This window comes from Nuphar pumila, chromosome 6, assembly GCF_984573655.1.
Source record: "Nuphar pumila chromosome 6, dmNupPumi1.hap1.1, whole genome shotgun sequence".
Classification (NCBI taxonomy): Eukaryota; Viridiplantae; Streptophyta; class Magnoliopsida; order Nymphaeales; family Nymphaeaceae; genus Nuphar; species Nuphar pumila.
In genome coordinates this window covers 3,222,471-3,244,979 of record NC_143254.1, presented here as the reverse complement: position 1 = coordinate 3,244,979, position 22,509 = coordinate 3,222,471, and the positions used below count along the sequence as shown (strand labels likewise).

At 39.5% G+C, this 22,509-nt stretch overlaps 1 protein-coding gene across 1 annotated transcript in view; it reads right to left on the bottom strand.

The window, feature by feature from the left end:
* LOC149833670 (RAD3-like DNA-binding helicase protein) overlaps window positions 1-22,509 on the bottom strand; it is a 147,350-nt gene that overhangs the window by 9,982 nt on the left and 114,859 nt on the right. The window contains exons 18-22 of the mRNA XM_090009195.1: window positions 20,816-20,873; window positions 20,350-20,407; window positions 19,628-19,726; window positions 15,395-15,465; window positions 14,675-15,307 (exon numbers count right to left, since the gene is read on the bottom strand). Of these exons, the coding sequence (XP_089865321.1) occupies window positions 14,675-15,307; window positions 15,395-15,465; window positions 19,628-19,726; window positions 20,350-20,407; window positions 20,816-20,873 (919 nt within the window). The remainder of the gene's footprint in view (window positions 1-14,674; window positions 15,308-15,394; window positions 15,466-19,627; window positions 19,727-20,349; window positions 20,408-20,815; window positions 20,874-22,509) is intronic.

Sequence of the window (22,509 nt, the reverse complement as noted above, 5' to 3'; positions counted from 1 at the left end):
TGTGTAGCTACACTTTCTCCTGGTATAACCTTACAATCGATGCAACAACCCCTATCTCTCTTTCTAAGTAGGAAAAAATCTATCTGACTCGTATTAACCCCACTTTTAAATGTTACTAGGTGAGACTCCCTCTTCCTAAACCAAGTGTTTGCTAAGATCATATCATAGGACAAACAAAAATCTAAAATCCTTTCTCCACTTTCATTTCTTTCTCCTATACCATAGCCTCCATGGATATTCTCAAATCCATCCCTACTAATGCCTACATGTCCATTAAGGTCACCGCCGATGAAAAGCTTTTCTCCATAAGATGTCTCTTGTACTACTCCATCTAAATCTTCCCAAAATTGATGCTTAATGGAATCATCTAAACCTACTTGAGGTGCATAAACACTAATAATATTAATAATATCCGTACCTAATACTAATTTAATAAGTAAAATTCTATCACCCTTCCTACGGACCTCAACTACATTATCTATAAACTGACGACTCATAACAATCCCTACTCCATTCCTATTCCTATTTATTCCTGTATACCAAATCTTATATCCCCAAGGTTCTATCACTTTAGCTTTCTCACCTACCCATTTGGTCTCTTGAAGACATAAAATATCAATCTTTCTCCTACACATAACATCTACTAACTCTACCAACTTACCAGTTAAAGACCCTATGTTCCAAGTGGCTAACCTAATTTTATGGTCTTGGACTAACTTCTTTACCCCCACCCGTCCAACAAAGTGAGGGAACCCTTGCCTATTTGACACCACACCCGGGCGCCGGTGTGACGCGTCGCTTCTGGGCGACGACCTAGCAACCCTTGCACATTTATCACTGCCTCCGGGCCTAGAGAGTACAGCGTGATCTGAAAAAAAAAAAGGATTTGAGTTCTGTTATAGTGAGTTCTCTTCTGGACTGATTTTGAACAGTTACATTATCTTGAGTTTTAAGTAATCATTTGATTGCCTTTTCTTAGAGTGCTTTCCATTTTATATTCTCGTGTCTCGTTACCATGGATTCTTTTCCATCCCAGTCTGGTTTGTCATCAAACTTCCTCAGTCAACTTGTTTCTGAAAAATTAAATAACTCCAATTTCCTGACTTGGAAGAGGCAAATAGTTCATTTTATCAGGAACCAAGATCTCTTTGGTCATCTAGATGGATCAATTACAGTCCCACCAGAGTTCATTGCAAAGGAGGAAACAAACGCTCATGAGGCTGCATCTACTCACCGTGTTCGCAACCCGGATTATGTCTCTTGGATGAGAAAAGATCAGGCATTGATTGCCTACATCACCTATACTTTGTCTCAGGAAGTACTAGTTGCTATCCCCGACGACTGCACAACGATGGAATTGTGGAACAAGTTGACACAGACATACTCTCAGATATCTGAGGCAAGAGTTTTATTCCTCAAGCGAGAATTACAGCTTCTTAAAAAAGGTGGTCTATCTATCATGGATTACTTGAATAAGATGAATCATTACAGATCAATTAGCCATTATTGGATGTGAAGTGCCGGACAAGGATAAAGTGCAACAGACATTGAATGGTTTAGGCCCAGATTATCATGTATTGGTGACATCATTATTGTGCTTGCCCGTGCTTCCCACATTTGAAGACCTCCGAGCAAAACTTCTACAATACGAAATGTCATTGAAAGGCATCGCTGAAGATTCTAGTGTTCAATCTGACTCCCAAGATGTCTTAGCCACTGGGTTCTCCTTTGGTCGTGGACGTGGAGGAAATGGCTTCAGAGGAGGAAGAGGTCGTGGCAAATTTGCAGGTCCAGGTTTGCTTCCCACACCCAATATGTCGTTCAACTCTAATGCGAAGAACCAAACTCAAAGAGTTGTCCTGACATGTTACCTGTGCAATAAAAAGGGACATATTAAGGCAAATTGCTGGTTTAATCCTCAAAATAAAGGCAAATTGCAAAACATTGAGAGCATGAAGGAAGATAATGTTACCAAGTCTGATGGGGAGGTGAAACAACTGTTGTTGGCCGCACTGTCTGGGTTACACTTGAAACAGAATGATCAAGGATCATGGTATGTTGATTCAGGAGCAACGACCCATGTTACAGGTGATGTTGGTAAGCTCTCGAACTCGGTTTCTTACTTTGGTAAAAATAGTATTGTTACTGGAGATGGATCTCACCATCACATTTCTCACATTGGTAATGCAATCATTCCTTTGTCAAAATCATCTCTCAATTTGTCAAATGTTGTTCATGCTCCTAACATAAAAAAGAACATCATCTATGTGTCTAAACTTGTTGATGATACACATTCTTATGTTGAATTCACTCCCTCTTCTGTGTATGTCAAGGATCTTCAAACGAGGGAGACATTCGCTGAAGGGGAGCGAAAAGGAAATATGTACATCTTCAAGGAAGATCCACTTGCACATACCAGTCCCGTCTTGAAGCCCTTATTGAAGTCTAAGTCTTTTCAGTCTTAGTTATCTAAGTCAGGTCCTGAGTCTGTTTTTAGTCTTTCCAAATGTAATAAGCCAAGTCTTTGGCATGATCGTCTTGGTCATTGCAGTTATTCTTTTCTTAAGAAACTTGTATCAAGCAAATTAATTCCTAAATCAAGCTTAGCCCTTGAGGTCAGTAATAAAAAATGCCCCAGTTGTCAGATGCGTAAGAGTCATGTACTTCCTTTTGATTCTATAAATAAAAGAGCTTCAAGATCCTTTGAAATTGTTTATTCAGATGTTTGGGGTCCTACGCCCGCATGCTCTTCTTCTGGCAGCAGATATTATCTCATCTTTATTGACAGTTACTCTCGTTATACTTGGATATTCTTTATGAAGCATAAGTCTGAAACCTTTTCCATATTTCGCAACTTTCATGCCTTTGTTCGAAACCATTTCTCTACCAATATTTTGCATTTTCATTGTGATGGAGGTGGTGAGTATACATCGAAGGATTTTACTGATTTTCTCCAAAGTAATGGAATAAAGCGTAGAGTGTCTTGTCCACATACGCCACAACAAAATGGGGTCGCTGAGAGAAAGCACAAGCAGATTGTTGAAACTGCCATGAGCATGATGCACGACAGTAATCTTCCCATTAGTTTGTGGACAGAAGCATTCCATTCAACTATTTATATTATAAATTGTCTGCCTATGACAGTTTTGCAAAATAGTTCACCATTCTGTTCTCTTTTCGGCATTCAACCCGATTATAATGCTCTGCGGGTGTTTGGATGCATTTGTTATGTTCATATTGATGATTCTCTCAGGAACAAATTCCAACCAAAGGCTTCCAAGTGTAGATTTGTGGGATATGCTGATGATTATAAAGGCTATCGGTGCTATGACCCCATGACTAAGCGTATTAGGATTTCCAGGAATGCTGTGTTTGACGAGAATAATCTTGAAGATGTATCATTTAATACTAGTCAAGGGATTCCCAGAGAAGAAGTTTATCATCCGTGGATGAATGCAGAATTATTTGCAGATACTTATGGTGATTGCTCACCTCAGTGTACTCAAGAAACAAACTCGGCGGACCAAAATAATATTGACTCAGGCCAAGCATGCTTACCTCAATCTGGGGATCAAGTCGGTGGAGCTTCATACACTGAAGAAGGGGCAGACCCACAATCGCATCCTATTGAAAAATTTAAAGGGTATGTGTATGTGCGAAGAGAAAAAGGTACTCTCCCTGCTCCTCACATTGGATCAGATACTTATATGCCTGTTGGAAACCTGAGGAGTTCGAATAGAATCAGACATCCTATTGACAGATGGGTCAGCTACAATAATTTTTCTACGGATCTTCAACTTTTTCTGTCTCAGGTTGATAAGCATGATGAACCTATAGGGTTTCATCATGTTGTGAAATCAAACAAATGGATTGAGTCCATGAATGAAGAAGTAGAAGCGCTTCATGAATGTCAGACATGGGAAATTGTTGCCAGACCTCCTAACAGAAATGTTGTTGATTCCAAGTGGGTTTATAAAATCAAATACAGACCCGATGGCACTATAGAACGATACAAAGCAAGACTTGTTGCAAAGGGGTTTACACAGGAATATGGTTAGGACTATGATGAGACTTTCAGTCCAGTGGTCAAAATGGGGACAATAAGAATTATATTGTCTTTAGCCGTCAAACATGGATGGACATTGAGTCAGTTAGATGTCAAAAATGCATTTCTTCATGGAGACTTGAAAGAAGAGGTTTATATGGAACAACCTCCAGGATATGCTGAGGGAGACCCGAGCACATATGTATGCAGATTAAAAAGAGCCATATATGGTTTGAAGCAGGCCTCACGCTCGTGGTTTGAGAGTTTCTCCTTAGAAATACAGAGGCATGGGTTCTGTAAACCTCTCTTAGACTACTCCTTATTCATCTTCAAGGATAAAGGCATAACCACCTTGTTGTTGATATACGTTGATGATATTATAGTTACAGGGAACTCCATGAATCACATTGAAGAAATAAAAGGACTATTAAGTCAAAGGTTTAAGATGAAAGATTTGGGAGATTTGCGCTATTTCCTTGGAGTCGAGGTAGACAGGAAGGATGGTTACCTGACCTTGACACAACATAAATACACGCTAGATTTATTAAAGAAATTCGGTATGCAAGACTGCAAGCCTTTGTCTACACCGAGTGTCTTACATCAAAAGCTCAGTTCACAGGATGGAGATTTATACCCGGATCCTACAAGATATCGAAGTGTAGTTGGCATGCTTCAATATCTTACCTTTACTCGCCCTGACATTGTTTATTCTGTCAATCAAGTGTTGCAGTTCATGCATGAGCCACAAACAGGGCATATGGATGCAGTCAAGAGGGTGTTGAGATACTTAAAAGGTACTATTGGAGATGGGTTGGTGTATCAGAAAAGTTGGAAAAAGGAAGCATGCATGATGTCATGGTCTATAGTGATGCAGACTGGGTAGGAGTAATGTATATTAACACTCTATTAAGGGGTATTTTCGTACCCCAATTTATACACTCATTTTATTAATAGAATGAGAGGGCAGTCACGAGTGACCGCCCCCCTTTTCTCTGGAACTTCTCTCTCTCTCTCTCTCTCTCTCTCTCTCTCTCTCTCTCTCTGCCGATGACAGGTCTGTGCTGAATAACGAACGTTCTTTCTTTCATGGTGTCAGAGCGTGAATCTGGGAACGTAAGGCACATCGTGAATCTGGAAACGTAAAGCACAGGTGCGTGGATCTGCGTGGGCTGCCTCGTTTTCTGTCCATCAGCGTGAATCTGGGAACGTAAGGCACATGGAACATCTAAACGAGGCTGGTTGATCTCGGTTTCTTCTTAACAATCTGTGTGAATCTAAACGAGGCTGGTTGACCTCGGTTTCAAGATAACAGGTTCCCTCTTTCCTTTTTGTGACTCCTTCCCATCGTGAATATGTTTTTCATTTCAGATCACTGTGTTTCCTTTTCTGTTAATCTTGTTTTTCTTTTGTTAATCCCTGCTGTTTTTTGTTTTCATTGGTTCTGAAAAGAACTGTCTGCCGAATGTCCCCTGCTAAACGTGAATCTGTTTTTCATTTCAGATCACTGTGTTTCCTTTTCTGTTAATCTGCGATTTTCTTTTGATTAATCCCTGATGTTTTCTGTTTCGTTGGTTCTGAAAAGAAGTGCCTGCTGAATGTCCCCTGCTAATCATTGTTGCTCTCTCTGTTGACATCTGTTTTCCCTCATCTGAAAATATTTCTGTCATCTGTCAACCGAGTATTCTCACTGGTCGAGTGCTCTGTCATCATCTACATATATTAGCTGAGCAGTGTTTTGTTTTTCATACCTAAGTGTCAGTTCAAACATATTCATCAAATGGATTTTACTCATGGGAATTCATGTCTTTCCTCAAGTTTTCTCGGCCAACTACCTCTCTGGTCATCTGGATGGATCGATTCCACCACCTCCAGAATTCCTTTCGCAAGAAAAAGCCGACGATAAAGGAGAACAATTTGTTCTTCACAAGAATCCAGAATATGTTGCTTGGATGAAGAGGGATCAATCGCTAGTGGCATACATCACTTCCACTCTCTCACAGGAGGTCCTTATTGCTCTTCCTGATGATTGTTCGGCAAAAGAACTATGGGATACGTTAGTTCAAACATATTCACAAATTTCTGAGGCAAGAATTATGTTTCTTAAGCGAGAGTTTCAAATGCTGAAGAAAGATTCCATGTCTATTATGGAATACCTAAATAAAATGAAAGGCATCACAGATCAGCTGACCGTTGTTGGGTGTCTTGTCAGTGAAAAAGATAAAGTACAACAAACCTTGAGTGGATTGGGGCCAGACTATCATGTTATGACGACAATCTTACTATGTTTACCAGAACTTCCAAAGTTTGAAGATCTTCGTGCGAAATTATTGCAATATGAGATGAATCTGAAAGGTTCCTCTGAAGCCTCTCATGGGAATTCCGGAACACAAGATGTGCTGGCTATGGAAATGAGTTATGGTCGAGGAAGAGGAAGTTCTTTTCGAGGAAAAGGAGACCAAGGGAGAAATAACTATGGAGGTCGTGGCATACTTCCAACATCCAATATCCAGGGACAAAGACCCATTCCCACCTGCTTCCTATGCAACAAGAAATGGCACATTAAAGCAAATTGTTGGTTTAATCCTCAAAACAAAGAGAAAGCTCCACAAACAGAGGCTAGAAAGGATGGAGAAGTAAAAGAGTTATTGTTGGCAGCCTTGGCAGGATTGAATATGAAGCAAAATGACAAAGGAATTTGGTATGTCGACTCCGGAGCAGCTACTCATGTTACAGGTGATGTAGGTAAACTCTTGACTCTTACACCTTATGTTGGAAAGAATAGCATAGTCACAGGAGATGGATCCCATCATGCCATCTCACATACTAGAAATGCCATTATACACATGTCAAAGTCCTCTCTTAAACTTCCAAGTGTCATCCATGCTCCTAATATTCAAAAGAACATTGTTTCTGTCTCAAAACTTGTTGATGATGCTAATGCTTCAGTTGAATTTACTCTCTCTTCTGTTTATGTCAAGGATCTTCGCACGAAGAGGACATTCGCTGAAGGAAAACGATGGGGCAACATGTACATCTTTCAAGAAGATCCTTCCTCCATTCATTCCAACTATTCATCCTTGAAGCCTCACCAATGTCAAGTTTTTTATTCTGATTTTATATTTACTGTTTCTGAAAGTAATAAACCAAGACTTTGGCATAGTCATCTTGGCCATTATGGTCGCCATTTCATTGAAAAACTTGTCATGAATAATCTTATTCCTAAGTCCAATCCGAGTTCAGAAGTCGTTGATACAAAATGTTCTAGTTGTCATCTATGTAAGAGTCATGCTTTACCTTTTGCTTCCATTAATAAAAGAGCTTCAAGGTCATTTGTTCAGATGTCTGGGGTCCTGCTCCAATTACTTCTTTTTCTGGCAGTAAATACTATCTTATTTTCATTGATAGTTACTCACGTTATACTTGGATATTTTTTATGAAGCACAAATCAGAAGTCTTTGGATTATTCCAGAAATTTCACTCTTTTGTTCAAAATCATTTCTCTACCAACATTCTTAATTTTCAGTATGATGGAGGAGGTGAATTCTCCTCGAGTGATTTTGTTAATTTTCTTCAACATAATGGGATAAAGAGAAGAGTGCCTTGCCCTCATACACCTCAACAAAATGGGATTGCTGAGAGGAAGCATCGACATATTGTTGAGACTGCAATGAGCATGATGCACGGGAGCAATCTCCCTGTATTATTATGGATTGAGGCCTTCCACTCCACAGTTCATGTGATAAATCGCTTGCCCATGAGTATCTTAGAAAATAAGTCACCATACTTCTCTCTTTTTGGCATACAACCTGAATATCATGAATTACGTGTGTTTGGGTCTGTTTGTTATGTGCACATTGATAGCTCACTCAGGCACAAGTTCCAAGATAAGGCTTTGAAATGCAGGTTTATAGGATATGCAGAAGATTACAAAGGGTACAGGTGTTATGATCCCCTGAGTAAGCGTGTCAAAATATCAAGGAATGTTATTTTCGATGAAATGAACTTTGCTGATCAGGATACTAATTCAACTATGGTGGATACTGATAACTCAAGCTCTAGCATTGAGGTATACTACCCATGGTTAAATTCAGAACTCTTCTCCAATGGTATAGTCAGTGTTATTAAAAATGCGCCTCAAGGCGCAAAAAAGCGCGCCTCGCCTCAAGGCGAGGGGCTTCATGCCTTGAGGCGCATGGGTAAAGCGCAAAACCTATGAGGCGTGCGCCTCATAGGCCTTGAGGCGCACGCCTCGAGGCGAGGCGCGCCTCAGAATGAGGCGTACACGCCTCAATTGATTTGGTCAAATGAGGGTCGAAACCCTCGTTCGACCAAAAACTAGGGCTTAAACAAAGCCCTACCAACTCTTTTATGTTATTCCTTTACTTTTTTTCTCACCCTATCGCTGTTTTTTTTCTCACGACCTTCTCTCCCTCACGACAACCTTCTCTCCCTCACGACAGAGCATTCTCTCTTGTGGTGGAGACCAGAAATAGGTACGGGTTTTCTTTTCTCTCTCGTTCTCCTCTTCTTCTTCTTCTTCTTTTTCTTCTTATCTCTTCTCTCCTCTCTCACGTGATACAACATTCTCTCTCTCTCGCGCGTGATACAGTCACCCCTCTGTCTTTTTCATTTTTGCTTTTTTCTCAACCCTGTATCTGTTTTTACCCATCTTTGTACAGTTTAATGTTGGTATCACGTGAGAAACTTGAGAAACTTTTTCAACTCGCAGCTTCACATTCATTTGTCCAGTTGAGAAACTTGAAATCACAGACGTGAGATATGAGGAGATACATGTTGTCTGGTATGACTGCATGACTCCATGCATATTCTACCAGCCCCTTTGAGTTGAAGTATGAATCTGTTTCGGGGTTCCCCACTTGCATCATGACTCGGGTCAACAACATTAGTTGCTAGCTAGCTAGCTAGTGGTAACAAACCAATGCTTGCACCTACATGTGCTGCTTTATATATGTGCCATTGAACTATGCTTTCTTTTCTCTATCTATTGATTTAGAACACATGTAACCAGATGCAAAATGGCACGTTATTTGACTCATTCTAGCAGTACATTATGTGTTTTCTATAGATCCAAACTCAAAGGCCAAAACCAATCCTTGGATCATGTTTATTATGTGCATTCTGTGCTTATTTTTCATGTGGTAAAGTTGACCAACAATAAAAGATGTAGGATGGGATTTTTTATTTTTTGTTGTTGCATTAATGTTACTTTTACATGTTAATCTCATATTTTTTCTGTATTTATTTGAGATTTTTTATTTTTTGTTGGTTGTTGCTTCATCAATAAAGCATTTCTTATTATTTATAATTTTAGATAATTTTTATAGTTTTTTTTAAGTTTTAATAAAAAAAAATTTTGAGGCTTACGCTTTGCGCCTCGAGGCTTACGCCTCGCCTCAGATTTTGGTGGAGTGCCTCGCTACGCCTCAACGCTTTTCACAACACTGGGTACAATAGACTGTCCAGAAAATTGCAGTCAGAATGAGCCACATGAGGATTCAGCCAATGAGACTCAAACGGAGGAAACTGTCACATATGACTTGGAGCCAACAAGGTATAAGGGTATTGTGTACACCCGACGAGAGAAAGAGCCCACATTCATTACTTGTACGAATACGGATCCATCTGGATCATCCGTTTCGCAGCAAATGGATATCAGAAGATCTTCACGGATTCGACATCCGCTTGACAGGTGGGTAAGTTATAAAAAAAATCATTGGATTTTCAGTTATTCTTGACATCCATAAGCAAAGAGGATGAGCCTCTCATGTTCTATCAAGTTGCGAGTTCTAGAAGATGGGTAGAAGCAATGAATGAAGAAATGGAGGCCTTACATGAATGTGGGACATGGGAGATTGTGCCTAGACCACTGAACAGAAATGTTGTTGGGTCAAAATGGGTGTACAAGATAAAATATAAACCAGATGGGAGCATCGAAAGGTACAAGGCTCGACTTGTAGCCAAGGGATTCACACAAGAGGAAGGCCAAGACTTTGATGAAACTTTTAGTCCTGTAGTTAAGATGGGGACCATTCGCATTGTGTTGAGTCTAGCCATTAAACATGGATGGACATTGAGCCAGCTGGATGTAAAAAATGTTTTTCTGCACGGGGATTTAAAAGAAGAGGTCTACATGGAACAACCCACTGGATATGCAGAACGAGACGCAAAAAAATATGTATGCAAGTTAAAGAGAGCACTCTATGGTTTGAAACAAGCTTCTCGTTCCTGGTTCGACAGTTTTTCTCTAGAAATACAACGACATGGCTTCTCTCGGTCTCTTCTGGATCACTCATTATTTATTCACAATGAACAAGGAGTCACTACTCTTCTGTTGATATATGTAGATGACATCATCATCACAGGGAACTGTAAAAGTCACATTGAGCAGGTGAAGAAGTTATTAAATCAGAGATTTAAGATAAAAGATTTGGTAGAGCTGAGATATTTCCTTGGGGTAGAAGTTGATAACAGAAATGATACCCTCACCCTTACTCAACACAAATATACGTTGGACATTCTCGACAGAGCAGGCATGACAGATTGTAAGCCGTTAACAACTCCAAGTGTCATTCATCAGAAATTGAGTTCACAGAAAGGGGATATATATGAAAATCTCACTAAGTATCGCAGCTTAGTTGGCATGTTGCAATACCTGACTTTTACTAGACCTGACATAGTATATTTGGTTAATCAAGTATCCCAATTTATGCATGAACCTCGTATGTCACACATGGAGGCAGTCAAACGTATACTTCGCTACCTGAAGGGTACAGTTGGTGATGGGTTGGTATACAAGAAAAGAGAGTTAGATCCAGGCGGGGGCCATAAGGGCCATAAGATCGTCACTTATGCTGATGCTGATTGGGCGGGTGATCCAGACGAACGACGATCAGTATCCGGTTATTGCAGCTTCATTGGGCCAAACTTGGTATCCTGGAGCAGTAAAAAACAAAAGGCGGTTGCTAGATCAAGCACTGAGGCTGAATACAGATTAATGGCCACTGCCACGGCCGAGGGCACATGGATAAGACATCTCTTGACAGAAATGGGAGAACCGATTGCTCGGTCACTGTTGTTGTGTGACAATCAAAGTGCCATCAACATGTCATTCAATCCCATCCACCATAGTTGAGCAAAACACATTGAAATAGATCAACATTTTATTAGGAAAAAGGTTGAAGACAAGGAGATTGAGCCTATGTATGTGTCAACTGAAGAACAGGTTGCTGACATCCTCACTAAAGGGTTGACAAAGGATAGATTTTGGTTTCTGAAGAACAAGTTGTTCATGGTCCAACACCATGCACAACTTGAGGGAGGCTGAAAAGAAGACGTCATTTGTATATGTCTGACCCGATCCATTTATATAATGGATCGGGTCCAGACCCAATTCGTGTATAATATATATTAACACTCTATTAAGGGGTATTTTCATACCCTAGTTTATACACTCATTTTATTAATAGAATGAGAGGGCAGTCACGAGTGATCGCCCCCCCTTTTCTCTGGAACTTCTCTCTCTCTCTCTCTCTCTCTCTCTCTCTCTCTCTCTCTCTCTCTCTCTCTCGATGACAGGTCTGTGTTGAATAACGAGCGTTCTTTCTTTCAAGGAGATCCTGATGAAAGGAGGTCGGTTTCCGGATATTGCATCTTTCTCGGGGAGAACCTAGTATCCTGGAGCAGTAGAAAACAAAAGGCAGTGGCTAGATCAAGTACTGAGGCTGAATATCGATCAATGGCTGTTGCAACTGCTGAAGCTACTTGGACGAGACATTTGTTGAATGAATTGGAAGAACAGATTTCCAAGTCTATTTTATTGTGTGACAATCAAAGTGCCATTAACATATCCTTTAATCCTATTTTCCACAGTAAGACAAAGCACATTGAGATAGATCAGCATTTCATTCGACAGAAGGTTGAAGACAAAGAGATTGAACCTCATTTCATTTCTACAGAAGACCAAGTGGCGGATTTGTTTACAAAGGGTTTGACGAAAACAAATTTTGGTTCCTGAAGAACAAGTTGTCCATGGTTCAAGACCATGCACAACTTGAGGGAGAGTATTAAGTGTCGTATGCTGGTTTGAGAGTTTGGGCCTGGATCCAGTTTGGGTCTGACCCAGACCCAAACTGGGAAATCCTATTGACGTGTTTACTAGGGCACGCATGTAATTTGTAACTTATTCAAGTGTAACCTAATACCTAATGCTTAAATACATTAAGCCAGGCCACGATAATACATTGGGAAAAAGAATATCGCCAGCCTGTGTGCAGTAAAATCGACTCAGCGTCTATCTTCTTTCTCCCTTTTTCTTCTCACCTTTCCCTCTTTTGCAGATCAGCCTAGGAGGAAATTGAAGTTCTAACAATAAGTAACACACGAGGTACCAAAACCATACCTTGACCACTTAGATAGGCAAACACATAAGGTCATAAGTAATACACGAGACACGAAGTCGTACCTCACTCAAAGGAAACGTGCAGGCAAAAATGGATGCAAGCAAACAAGGGCATATGTATTTCAAGAAATACGAAACCACACCTCAACTCATAAACAACTATGCAAAATAATGATCGAAGAATGAAATTGTACATCGACCCATAGGAACGTACAGGCAAGTATATATGCAAGCAATTAAGGGCATAAGTATTGCAAAAAGTACAAAACTACCTTCAACCACATAAACAAATACGCAAATTAATACTCAAAGAGTAAAATCATACCTCGCCTCATAAATATGCAAACAAGAAAATATGCAATGCAGAAGCAATATAAATCTAAGCATATCTAGCATGGGCATCTTAATTATTTCAACTTAAATAGGTTCATTTATTGCCCTTTGTGCGACTTTACCCTACCTCGGAATGTTGTGTAGCTGCGTACGCCTATGCGTGAGGATAATACGAGGGTCGGGCCGCGGAGCACGAACGGGGCCTATTGCGTAAATCTGCAAGAATGTGAGAGTTATAATGACATAGTTGACAAAAAGAACATAAGGGCAGTGGTAAATTGTGTGGGCCAGGGCTCGAAGTTGGTTTTGCATGTGAATTTGCAAAACGGTTCTTATGTAAAGAACTTGAAATTATTTGAAAAGGTAAAAGAGACCAAACAATGTAATTAATCTCTTCCTTGATGTCCCTTCCACAGTGTGGGAATCTTGGATGGTGGTCTTGGGGGACCGTAAGGATACTAAAACTCCATGTACGATTGTGCCCCTAAACCCGATGTGGTGGTTCGCCTCCCAACTACAGTTTTAGTGAGATTTTCACTACTTTGCCTTAGGGTGGTGTTGACTCAACTGTAGTTTTGGTATACCAAGAAAGTGGCGTCAATGGTTGGGGATTTTCATTGATGTCCCGACATCAGGTGAGGATTCCTAATATCAGTCGAGGAACAAGTGTGGAACTCAGTAATAAAATACAAATTGTGTTAAGCTACAATTGGGAACTTAACTTAAACTTCGAGAATTTGTAACCGTTTTGAATATTCGCAAGTTTAAGGAAAAGTGAAAATTAAACTTGTATGCATTTAATAGGAACATGCATGCAAAAGCAACTCTAATAAATAACTTAATAAGTTATTCATGCATGTGCATTGAATCATGCATATTTATTGTTCAACATTCATTCACGCATTCATGCTTATTTTGTTTCACATGATATTTGTTATTGCATGATATCTTGTTTAAATGCTTGAATAATAAGTTGATTACAGTATATTGTTATTGTGATATTCTTCTGAAATTTATGTATAAATTTGGTTTATGTTATACCTGTATTGTTTGGATTTTTAGAAGAATTTGTACGAAGGACTTTAGTTCTTACCCGTTTTCATAAAACAGTTTTACAGAATCGGATGTTCAGTGATGTCTTGACTTGTTGGTTGGATACTGCGAGCCATGTGTGACTGGTTTCTGGTTTCTGGTTCTCTGACAGAGTGGATCATTCTTGATATAGACGATTTTACTGTCTTAGTCTATTTGACAATATTTATTGAATTAATAAAAATTGATTTATTCCTCGTTGATTCAATGCACAGTTTAGTTTGTGGTTTGGTATATTAAATCTATGAGACCCCATATCCTTGGGTTTGTTTCTGCAATTGTTTTAAAAAAAATCCACTATTTTTACGAGGGTCAGTTGGGATCATTACAGTTATTGCCTATGATCTTTGCTATGTGCTTAACTACAATGCCTCCCACTGCAATTTCATGCATTCTTGCTAGCTGTTACACGTGTATGTGCACGACTGCTTCCTTTCTTGGTCAGAGTCGTATGCTTAATATGCTTGTGTATTTTCTGTTCTCACACCTTTATTATATTGTATCTGCTCTCATGCATGTTATTGCTTAGAAAACAAAAAAACAAAGCACCTAACTATGATGTAAATGAAGCAAGAAAACATAGGGAGAAAAACTAAATTGAGGACAATAAGGGAGCATACACTATGGAATGGGAGAACCAAAATGGTCAAAATGGCAAATACCATTTTGAGTTTCTTAAATTACCAAGATGAACGATACCTTTTTTCTTATAATGGGAAAGGATTTCAAAGTAACAAAAAGGGTTGTGCTTATAGGACGCCTACGAAAAAAATCAAGATACATACCTGCTTTAAAAAATCAGATGCTTGCATAGTTTTCTCATCACCATGAGTAATAGAATTATGACTACAAGTGCTAGATTGACTAAACTTTTCCAAGTTCACACCATTGTCAACCATCACTTCTGCACTTAGGGAAGCATGTTTAGTGCTTTCTTCTCTACAACAATAACCACTTTCTCTTGCAGATGCTGATAACTCCAAGGCATTTTTTTCAGAACCATCTACAGTGAAAGAATTGCATGGTGAACATTCTGTATCCAGATAAATCTGCCTATAAGACTTGGAAGTTTTTACTTTCGCTGGTTTTGTATCCAAAAGTTTAGCCTTTTTTGAAGAACAAGGCATTGTCACCTCATCCTCCCCCCGCTTTTCATCCACAGTTATGTCACTTGACAGGTCAACCACTTCACAATCTTTTTGTTCAAAGTTTTCAGCCTTCTCATCACCACATAAAGTATGAAGCAAATGTGATGGTTTTGTCAGGTGATTGTCAAATTTACCAGCACCAAGGGTAGAGAGGTTGGCAGGAATAATCTGAACAGTTTGATGATTGCTGGTGACTCTATTTGCTGCAAGTACAGAAGATAATGGCTGTTTAGAGCAGCTACTGATGACAGTTCTGGAAGGCCCCTCATCCTGCTATGAAGATTCCAAAATAAGAATGACAGGTCAAAGATTATCTATAGAACTGAGGTGCAGCAGACGGATCAACAAAATAATTACCAAAGGTACAATAGTTTTTGAAGACAAGATTGCATTATTGTGCTCCTCAAACTTTGTGCTAATGCAATTCCCTGCAGAAGATTGCAACACAAAGATCATGAACTTTTCGCAATAGGAGAAATACATCAAAAACTTTATTGCCAAAATAACATACAGCATCACAAATGTCTGTGACTAAAGACAATAATTGATTTTTATCAGCACATACACGAGGCCAGGATACTCAACAACAAGAATGGTACTTCTCAAATAAGAGTGAAGCAGAGTAAAAGGGAGAAATATAATTTCTAACGTCAAGAACATCCATCAGACCACAATTTATGTCATCAGTCTATTCTATGCTAGCACGACCAATTATGCTGCCTTTGCACTTCCATTAGATAAGAAAGTCACAAACAGGTGTGAACTACTGACATAACCTCCATACAATATAAAGCATGCACAATTAAGGAACCCATGCAAAAAAATGCTTCTCTAGAAGCATCATGCATATATAACCAATCATTAACACTGCAACGATAACATGAGGAACTGATTAAGATAAAGCAATATGTGCTATTTCCAGCCTAGGCAGACGGACCAGAGTCCAGGTCTTTAATCTACAAAGCAAAGACACAGACAGTGTAATGATTTTTTGGCTTGTCAAAAGATATTATTGAGATCAAAAGGCCACACTGAAAAACAAACTCAAGGACCTCAAGATACCTATCATTCATAGGCAGAATAACTGTGGTGAAGCACGTGACAGCTTCCATCCTATCTTACCTAATGGTTATGGTTAGGACTCACAGAAATACCGAGAGAAAGAATAAGATCATGCATGATTTTTTATGGAGGGACTAGTGGCAGCAGGGTTGGTCATCTTGTCAGCTGGGAAGCAGTTATTCTTCATGTTCATTGTGGGGGCCTGGGCATCAGTAGGATTCATCTACATAACAATACATTGCTGGCTAAGTGGTGGTGGGCACTACTGACTGCCGACAGACCAGGGAAAACTTAATCAGATTCAAATATGAAATTGGAGATTGGCCTTTGAAGTGGGTGGTCACCAATGCTTGGAAGAGGGACTCAGCCATCTGGAAAGACTGGCTAACTCTACTTCAAGACTTTGCAACCCTGCTGATGATCAAACTTGGTAGCATTTATAGGTTGCAGTTCTGGATGGATAAATGGTACGGAGAGCAAACCAAGGTTGCCAGACTAGGAAGAAGAAGCAGAAAACAATACAGGATGCGGAAGCGAGAAGCGATGTATTTTACAATATATAGGAAGCGGGAAGCGAAGAATAAAAATATATATATAAGAATTGAATGAGAATCAAAATGAAACAAAATAAAAATTAAAATAAAAGTGACTAATATTAAATTTCATAATTTTTAAGTGTAAAAATTAAAAATTTAACAAAATCTAAAAATGATGACTACCAATTTAGAGAAAGCATGAGAGAAAACACATAAAAATATGAAAAGTTGAGTAAGAAAACATATAAGAAGAATAGATGAAACGTGTGGAAAGCATAGGAGAAGCGTGGGGTGATCGAGGTTTCCATCAAGTTTTGGAAGCGAGGAGTATTGTGCTTCCAAAGTGAGTTTCCGGGAAGCGAGCTTCCTACCTATCTAAGAAGCTTCCGGTAACTCTGGAGCAAACTCTTGCTGAGCAATTCTCTTCACTGTTTATTGTTGCCCAGGATAAAGAGGTAGCTGTAAAGGACTGTTGGGAGAGCCAAAGGTGGGGTTGATCAATTCAGTTGGGAGCCAAGTATGGGGTGGTCAATTCAATTTCAAAGGAACCTCAAGGATAGTGAAATTGGGGACTGGCTGCATATGTTAAATTGGCTATCAACTTGCACTCCCACAAACTATAATGAATTGTTTATTTAAAGCAGTAATGGCTCAGGTGAATATGCAATTGAATCATTTTATAGTTTGTTTCTCCTACCCAGCATGCAGCCTTTTGCCAAGGATAGCGATCTAGAGTTTTGGGGCTTCGCCAAGGGAAAAGGCATTCACATGGTTGGTGTCGCTAACTGACAAGACAACTCAAAGGGAGAAAGTATGCACCGCACCAGTTTTTGCTGTATGTGCCAAGCAGATGAGGAGACTTTGGAACATCTTCTCTGGTTCTGTCCAAAGTTCCAAGCATTTTTCATTTCGCTTGGCCGCAGATTTGCATACCATTGATGACTACCTCTTGCATAAGGTTTGGATCGAAGGCCGGCCCTTGCTTCTATTTTCTCCTCTTCTCTTCTTGTGTAGGAATGATAAAATTGAAGATACTTAAATCTATTATGGTATCAGAGTGCCCGATCAATTGATGGGGCTCTTCCAAGGTATGCATTAATAGATCTTGAAGTGCCTTCTCCTAATTCTCTCTCTACTCACTTCTTATCTTCTCTCATATTTTCCTGATATTCTGTCTGTTTCCTGATCTTTGTCCAGTTTGTTTTATCATATCTAGTTGCTTCATATTCTATTCTTGTGAATCAGATCTGATCTATCCACATCCTTTGGGAAATCAGATCTGACCGTTGCCCCTTCCGGTTTAGTTTTTTTTTATGCTTTCGGTCTGAAATATTAATCATATTGATTTCCCTTCTTCTCTTCTATCTGATTTTTCCTTTTAGCAAAGTGTTGTTTATTCATTAGTTTGTCTAGTGACCACATCCAATTGCATCAACTATATATTTGAGGTCTATGTCACAGGGACTCGGCAAACTGGGTGCCGCACCCGCGTCGACGCGACGCGACGCGACGCGGGTGCGCATGTGGGAGCGACACCCGGTGTTGTCAAAGGGACCCTGGGTGCGGTCAACGCACCAAGGGTCAATTGTGTCCAATTTTTGGACAAAAAAAATGCTCCCGACTTTTCTTCCGGCGAACGCAGAGAGAGAGAGAGAGAGAGGGGAAGGACGCGGCAGGAAGGCACCGACCTTCCGGCGAACGCACAGAGAAAGCGGGAGGGGACGGCAAGGAGTCGTCGGCCTCCTGCCGGCCCTTCGGCAAACAGATGAAGGAGACGAAGAAGGAGATGTGGCGTCGGCATCGGGGTTCGGTCACACGCCTAGAACGAGAGAGAGTGCACAATCGAGAGGGAGAGGAGGAGGAGCGCAGGGGTGAGGGCTTCCCCCTCACCTTTGCGTGATTTAAAGGGCACAAGAGGACACAAATCGGGAAACCCCAAAGTATCAGCAGGGGGGGGGGGGGGGGGAATGAAGGCCCGCGGCTGCGCGAGCGTTAAAATTTTTTTTAAAGGGAAAACCCTTAGGGTTTTCCCTGGACTCAGTTCTATTAATAAAGTTTGACTTATTTTTTTAGTTGATTCAATAAGAGTATGGTTTGTGGTTTGGCATATTAAATTTGTGATACCCCGGATCCTTAGGTGAGTTTCCGCAATTGCTTTTAAAAAAATCACTATTTTTATGAGGGTCAATTGGGGTCGTTAGAGTGTTTATATTGACAAAAATTTGATATCTTTGAGTAGTCGGAAGCAACGGGTTGTTGTCAAGTCGAAGCTGAGTCCAGGGCAATGGCAGCAACCACATTAAGTTAACATGCACAGATTGCACCACTTTCAATCATATAGCCAGTTATGTATGTTAACACGAAAAGAAAAAGCAAAAAAGTAAAATGACAAGTCTTATATCTGCGTGCAATCAGTTTCATATGGGAACTTCAGTTTTCTTCAGCCATAATTATCTCCATTTTATGAAATTTCGTTTTGTTATTTATTTATACATACAGCATCCACTCACTATTTATGCAAGTGCAGCAATGCTATTGTGAACAGATACACATCTTATCTAGTTGGAGATAAATTTATGCAACAAAGATCGTAAAAACAATTAGGCCAAGCTTCAGGAAGGAAACCCCATTAAATAAAGTAGCAAGATTCTAAGATGCAAAGGACACCATCAAATTGTACACATGACCAACTAATGGAGACAACCCATCCTGAATAGCCCCACCACAACTCTTCTTCGGATGATACAGGCATGCACTAGTCCAAGATGCATTTAAATTTTAGTTCATCCTACATCTGAATAAGTGTTTAAGTATACAACAAAACCTAAATGAGTCAAAAACATGAAATTATGAACCACAAACCTAGATAGTGTTTGAAATTGCTCTTAAAGAATATGCAAGTCAACAGTAATATATAGTCAGTGAAAAACTTCTAATACATGATTGCCCTAGAAATGAAGAAAGGAAGCAGACAACTGGAATAAAGACATACGAGGCGCTAGCTTTGACAACTCTGATACAAATGGCATAGCTTTGCCTAGATCTCCAGGTGTTCCTTCTTCAAGGTTTGTATTCAGAGAGTTTGCCTCGACTGTACAGAGATTGAGAAGAAATAGTATCAATTTTCACTAATAATACATAATTTAAGTCCCATGCTATGAACCTACAATAAATGCATTATAAGTGAGGATGAAGTTATGCCACACAAACACTTCATCTGACCTACATGCTAGTTTTGACAAAACATGACGTGAGACCAAGAAAAGACAGCATGATATGTCAACTACACTACCAAACATGGTGAGTTTAAAATAATCAAAGACAAGAAAATATATAAAACAATGAAAAAAAGGAAGCAGGTAGCACCAAATATGAAACATGACTTTTACAGAATATTAGATGTTAAGGCAGGAAAGTATTACAAAGTACAAACTAACATCAATATGAAGGATGAAGATGTGGAAAATGATGAGACTCAAGACAGATAAAAGTACTTTTATAGCACTAAATGAAACGAACCAAGAAATATAACCTATTTAGAATTTTGAAAGTTGAAACAGCTTAAGAAAAAATGAAGAAATCAAAGGTGCTGCATCCAGATGGTATGATAGTCATATAGAACAGCCATGACGAAAAGGGTTGGGCAAAAATATTAATATTGTGAACCTGTTTTTAGATTGTCTTTTTTTCCTGACGTTGTGTGATCCGACATACCAATATCACGGAAAAATCGCGTCAATGTAAAAGCTGCATCTCCAAATCTTGAGTAACACTGTAGAAGGGGATTTAGTCAGATGCATAATCATCATCCGTATTAGCAATTTTAGAAAGATGATTTACAAAATAAATGGTATTGTCAGGAAACTGTTGGTATGAAAAAAGGGAAACCTTTTGAAAACCAAAATAACACTATTAATATTTTTCATGGTAACATCAACAAAGACAAAATTTTAAAACAGGAACAAAAGAGATTATGAAAATATCATGGTAGCATTGTGATATTTTTTTGACATATCAAATCTGGAGATGCTACAAAAAAAACATGATATGCTCTTTAAACTATATAAACTAAAATGGTGCCAACATATCATGACGTTAGAAAATCTAGGCAATTGATATAATGATGCTTAGATATTATATAGCAGATATGCAGAAGCAGAAACACAAAACAAAGGAAGACCTTAACATGAGGTCGGACCCAAATTGGCAACTGACATTGACGCCTGTATTGTGAAAACCTGTACATAAAACAGAAGTTGAATGCAAAAAAAGGGTGATCTGAGATCCAGGTCTACAGGTTGAAAGGCAAAAACAAGTAATACTTAATGCAAGAACAAAATAGACAAGCTGCCTTAGGTCCTCCAGAACTTGAAGCATGAACAGAAAATCACAAGGCAAGCAAGAGACATAAGAATCATCATGAAGCATAAGAGTCATAACATAGCATAAATCACATAAAGCTCTAAGTTAGTCTTTTAGAAAACTTTTAGCAAAATTGTCAAAAAATATACAAAAGCAACAAGACATCCCTTAAACATCACAAAAAGAAATGAGATTCACAAAAAATATATACACTGACAGCCATCTTCTTTGCCAGATATTGACATTTCAGCAGTTAAAAATAAAAAGACCTCCAATATTTTTCATGCAAATAGCAGACAACCGACTGTCATCTTCTTCAATAGATATTGACATTTCGGTAGTTAAAAATATAAAAAAAAAAATGCTTCTAAAATTTTCATGTAAATTGCAGCCTGTTAAATCTTAACCAAGAGATTCCATCTAGACCAAGGTTTACAGCGTGGTCAGTGTTTTAGGAGTCCATGACCACCCAAGCCTATTTCAAAATTCAAGATAAGCAAGCCAAGATCTATGTAACAGACACGCCAGATTGACCGGCATACCCGTGTCGACACACATCAACACAAAGGCGGGTACCGAACACAGTGCAGGTACGCTGTGGGTTGGGTCCTGCACTACTCTGGGTTGGGTACAACCCAGAACCTATTTTTTGGTTTATGTTTTACATTGGTCAAACCAAGGTCAAAAAGGAGGGGCCATTTTGGTCCCGCCCCACTTAATACATCCTCCCCCACCTCCCCCCTCTCTCTGGTCTCAAAACCCTCGACCTCCATCTTCTCTCTCTCTCCCTGGTCTCGCTCTCATCTTTCCCCTCTCCTTCTCGTCTTCCCCGTCTCTCTCCCTCTGGTCTCGACTTTCACCTCTTTCTCGCTCTCGTCTTTTTCCCCTCTCGATTTCCCTCTCTCTCTCGATTTGCCTCTTCCCCCCCTCTCTCTCTTCCTCTCTCTCTCGATTTGCCTCTTCCCCCTTCTCTATCTCTCTCTCGGTGACTACAAGGTTACTTGAAGGAGCTCACCTTCGGTGGGCGTGAAAAGAAGTCGTACTTCATATATTTGGATTTGGATCTCCGATCCAGACCCAAACCGAGTTTATTATGTTACACATAACCGATGGGCTTAATTGTATTTAAGTCTATATGTAAAGGATATTTTTGTACCCTAATGTTTGTATTACCTTATACTTAATGAGATGCCTAATACGCAGATCCCTGATTGAGGATTCTGCAGCAGACACGTTCTCTCTCCTATTCTGTTTCAGTTCTTGTGGTAGAATAACGGAATCCACGATTTCTATCATGGTATCAGAGCTGAAGATCTGACCTTGAAGATCGTGTTCTTCTTATGAGCATCCAGTCGAGTTTATTTGTCTTCTTCTGAGGTATCTCTCTATCGGTTCATATCTATTCTCCCTGCCTTCTCTCTTTCTATTGTTTTTATCGTTCTTCCTTTTTTTATTCTTTTCTTTTAAATCGCATCTTGAATCTATTCCAGTTAATGTGCATCCCTTTTCTTC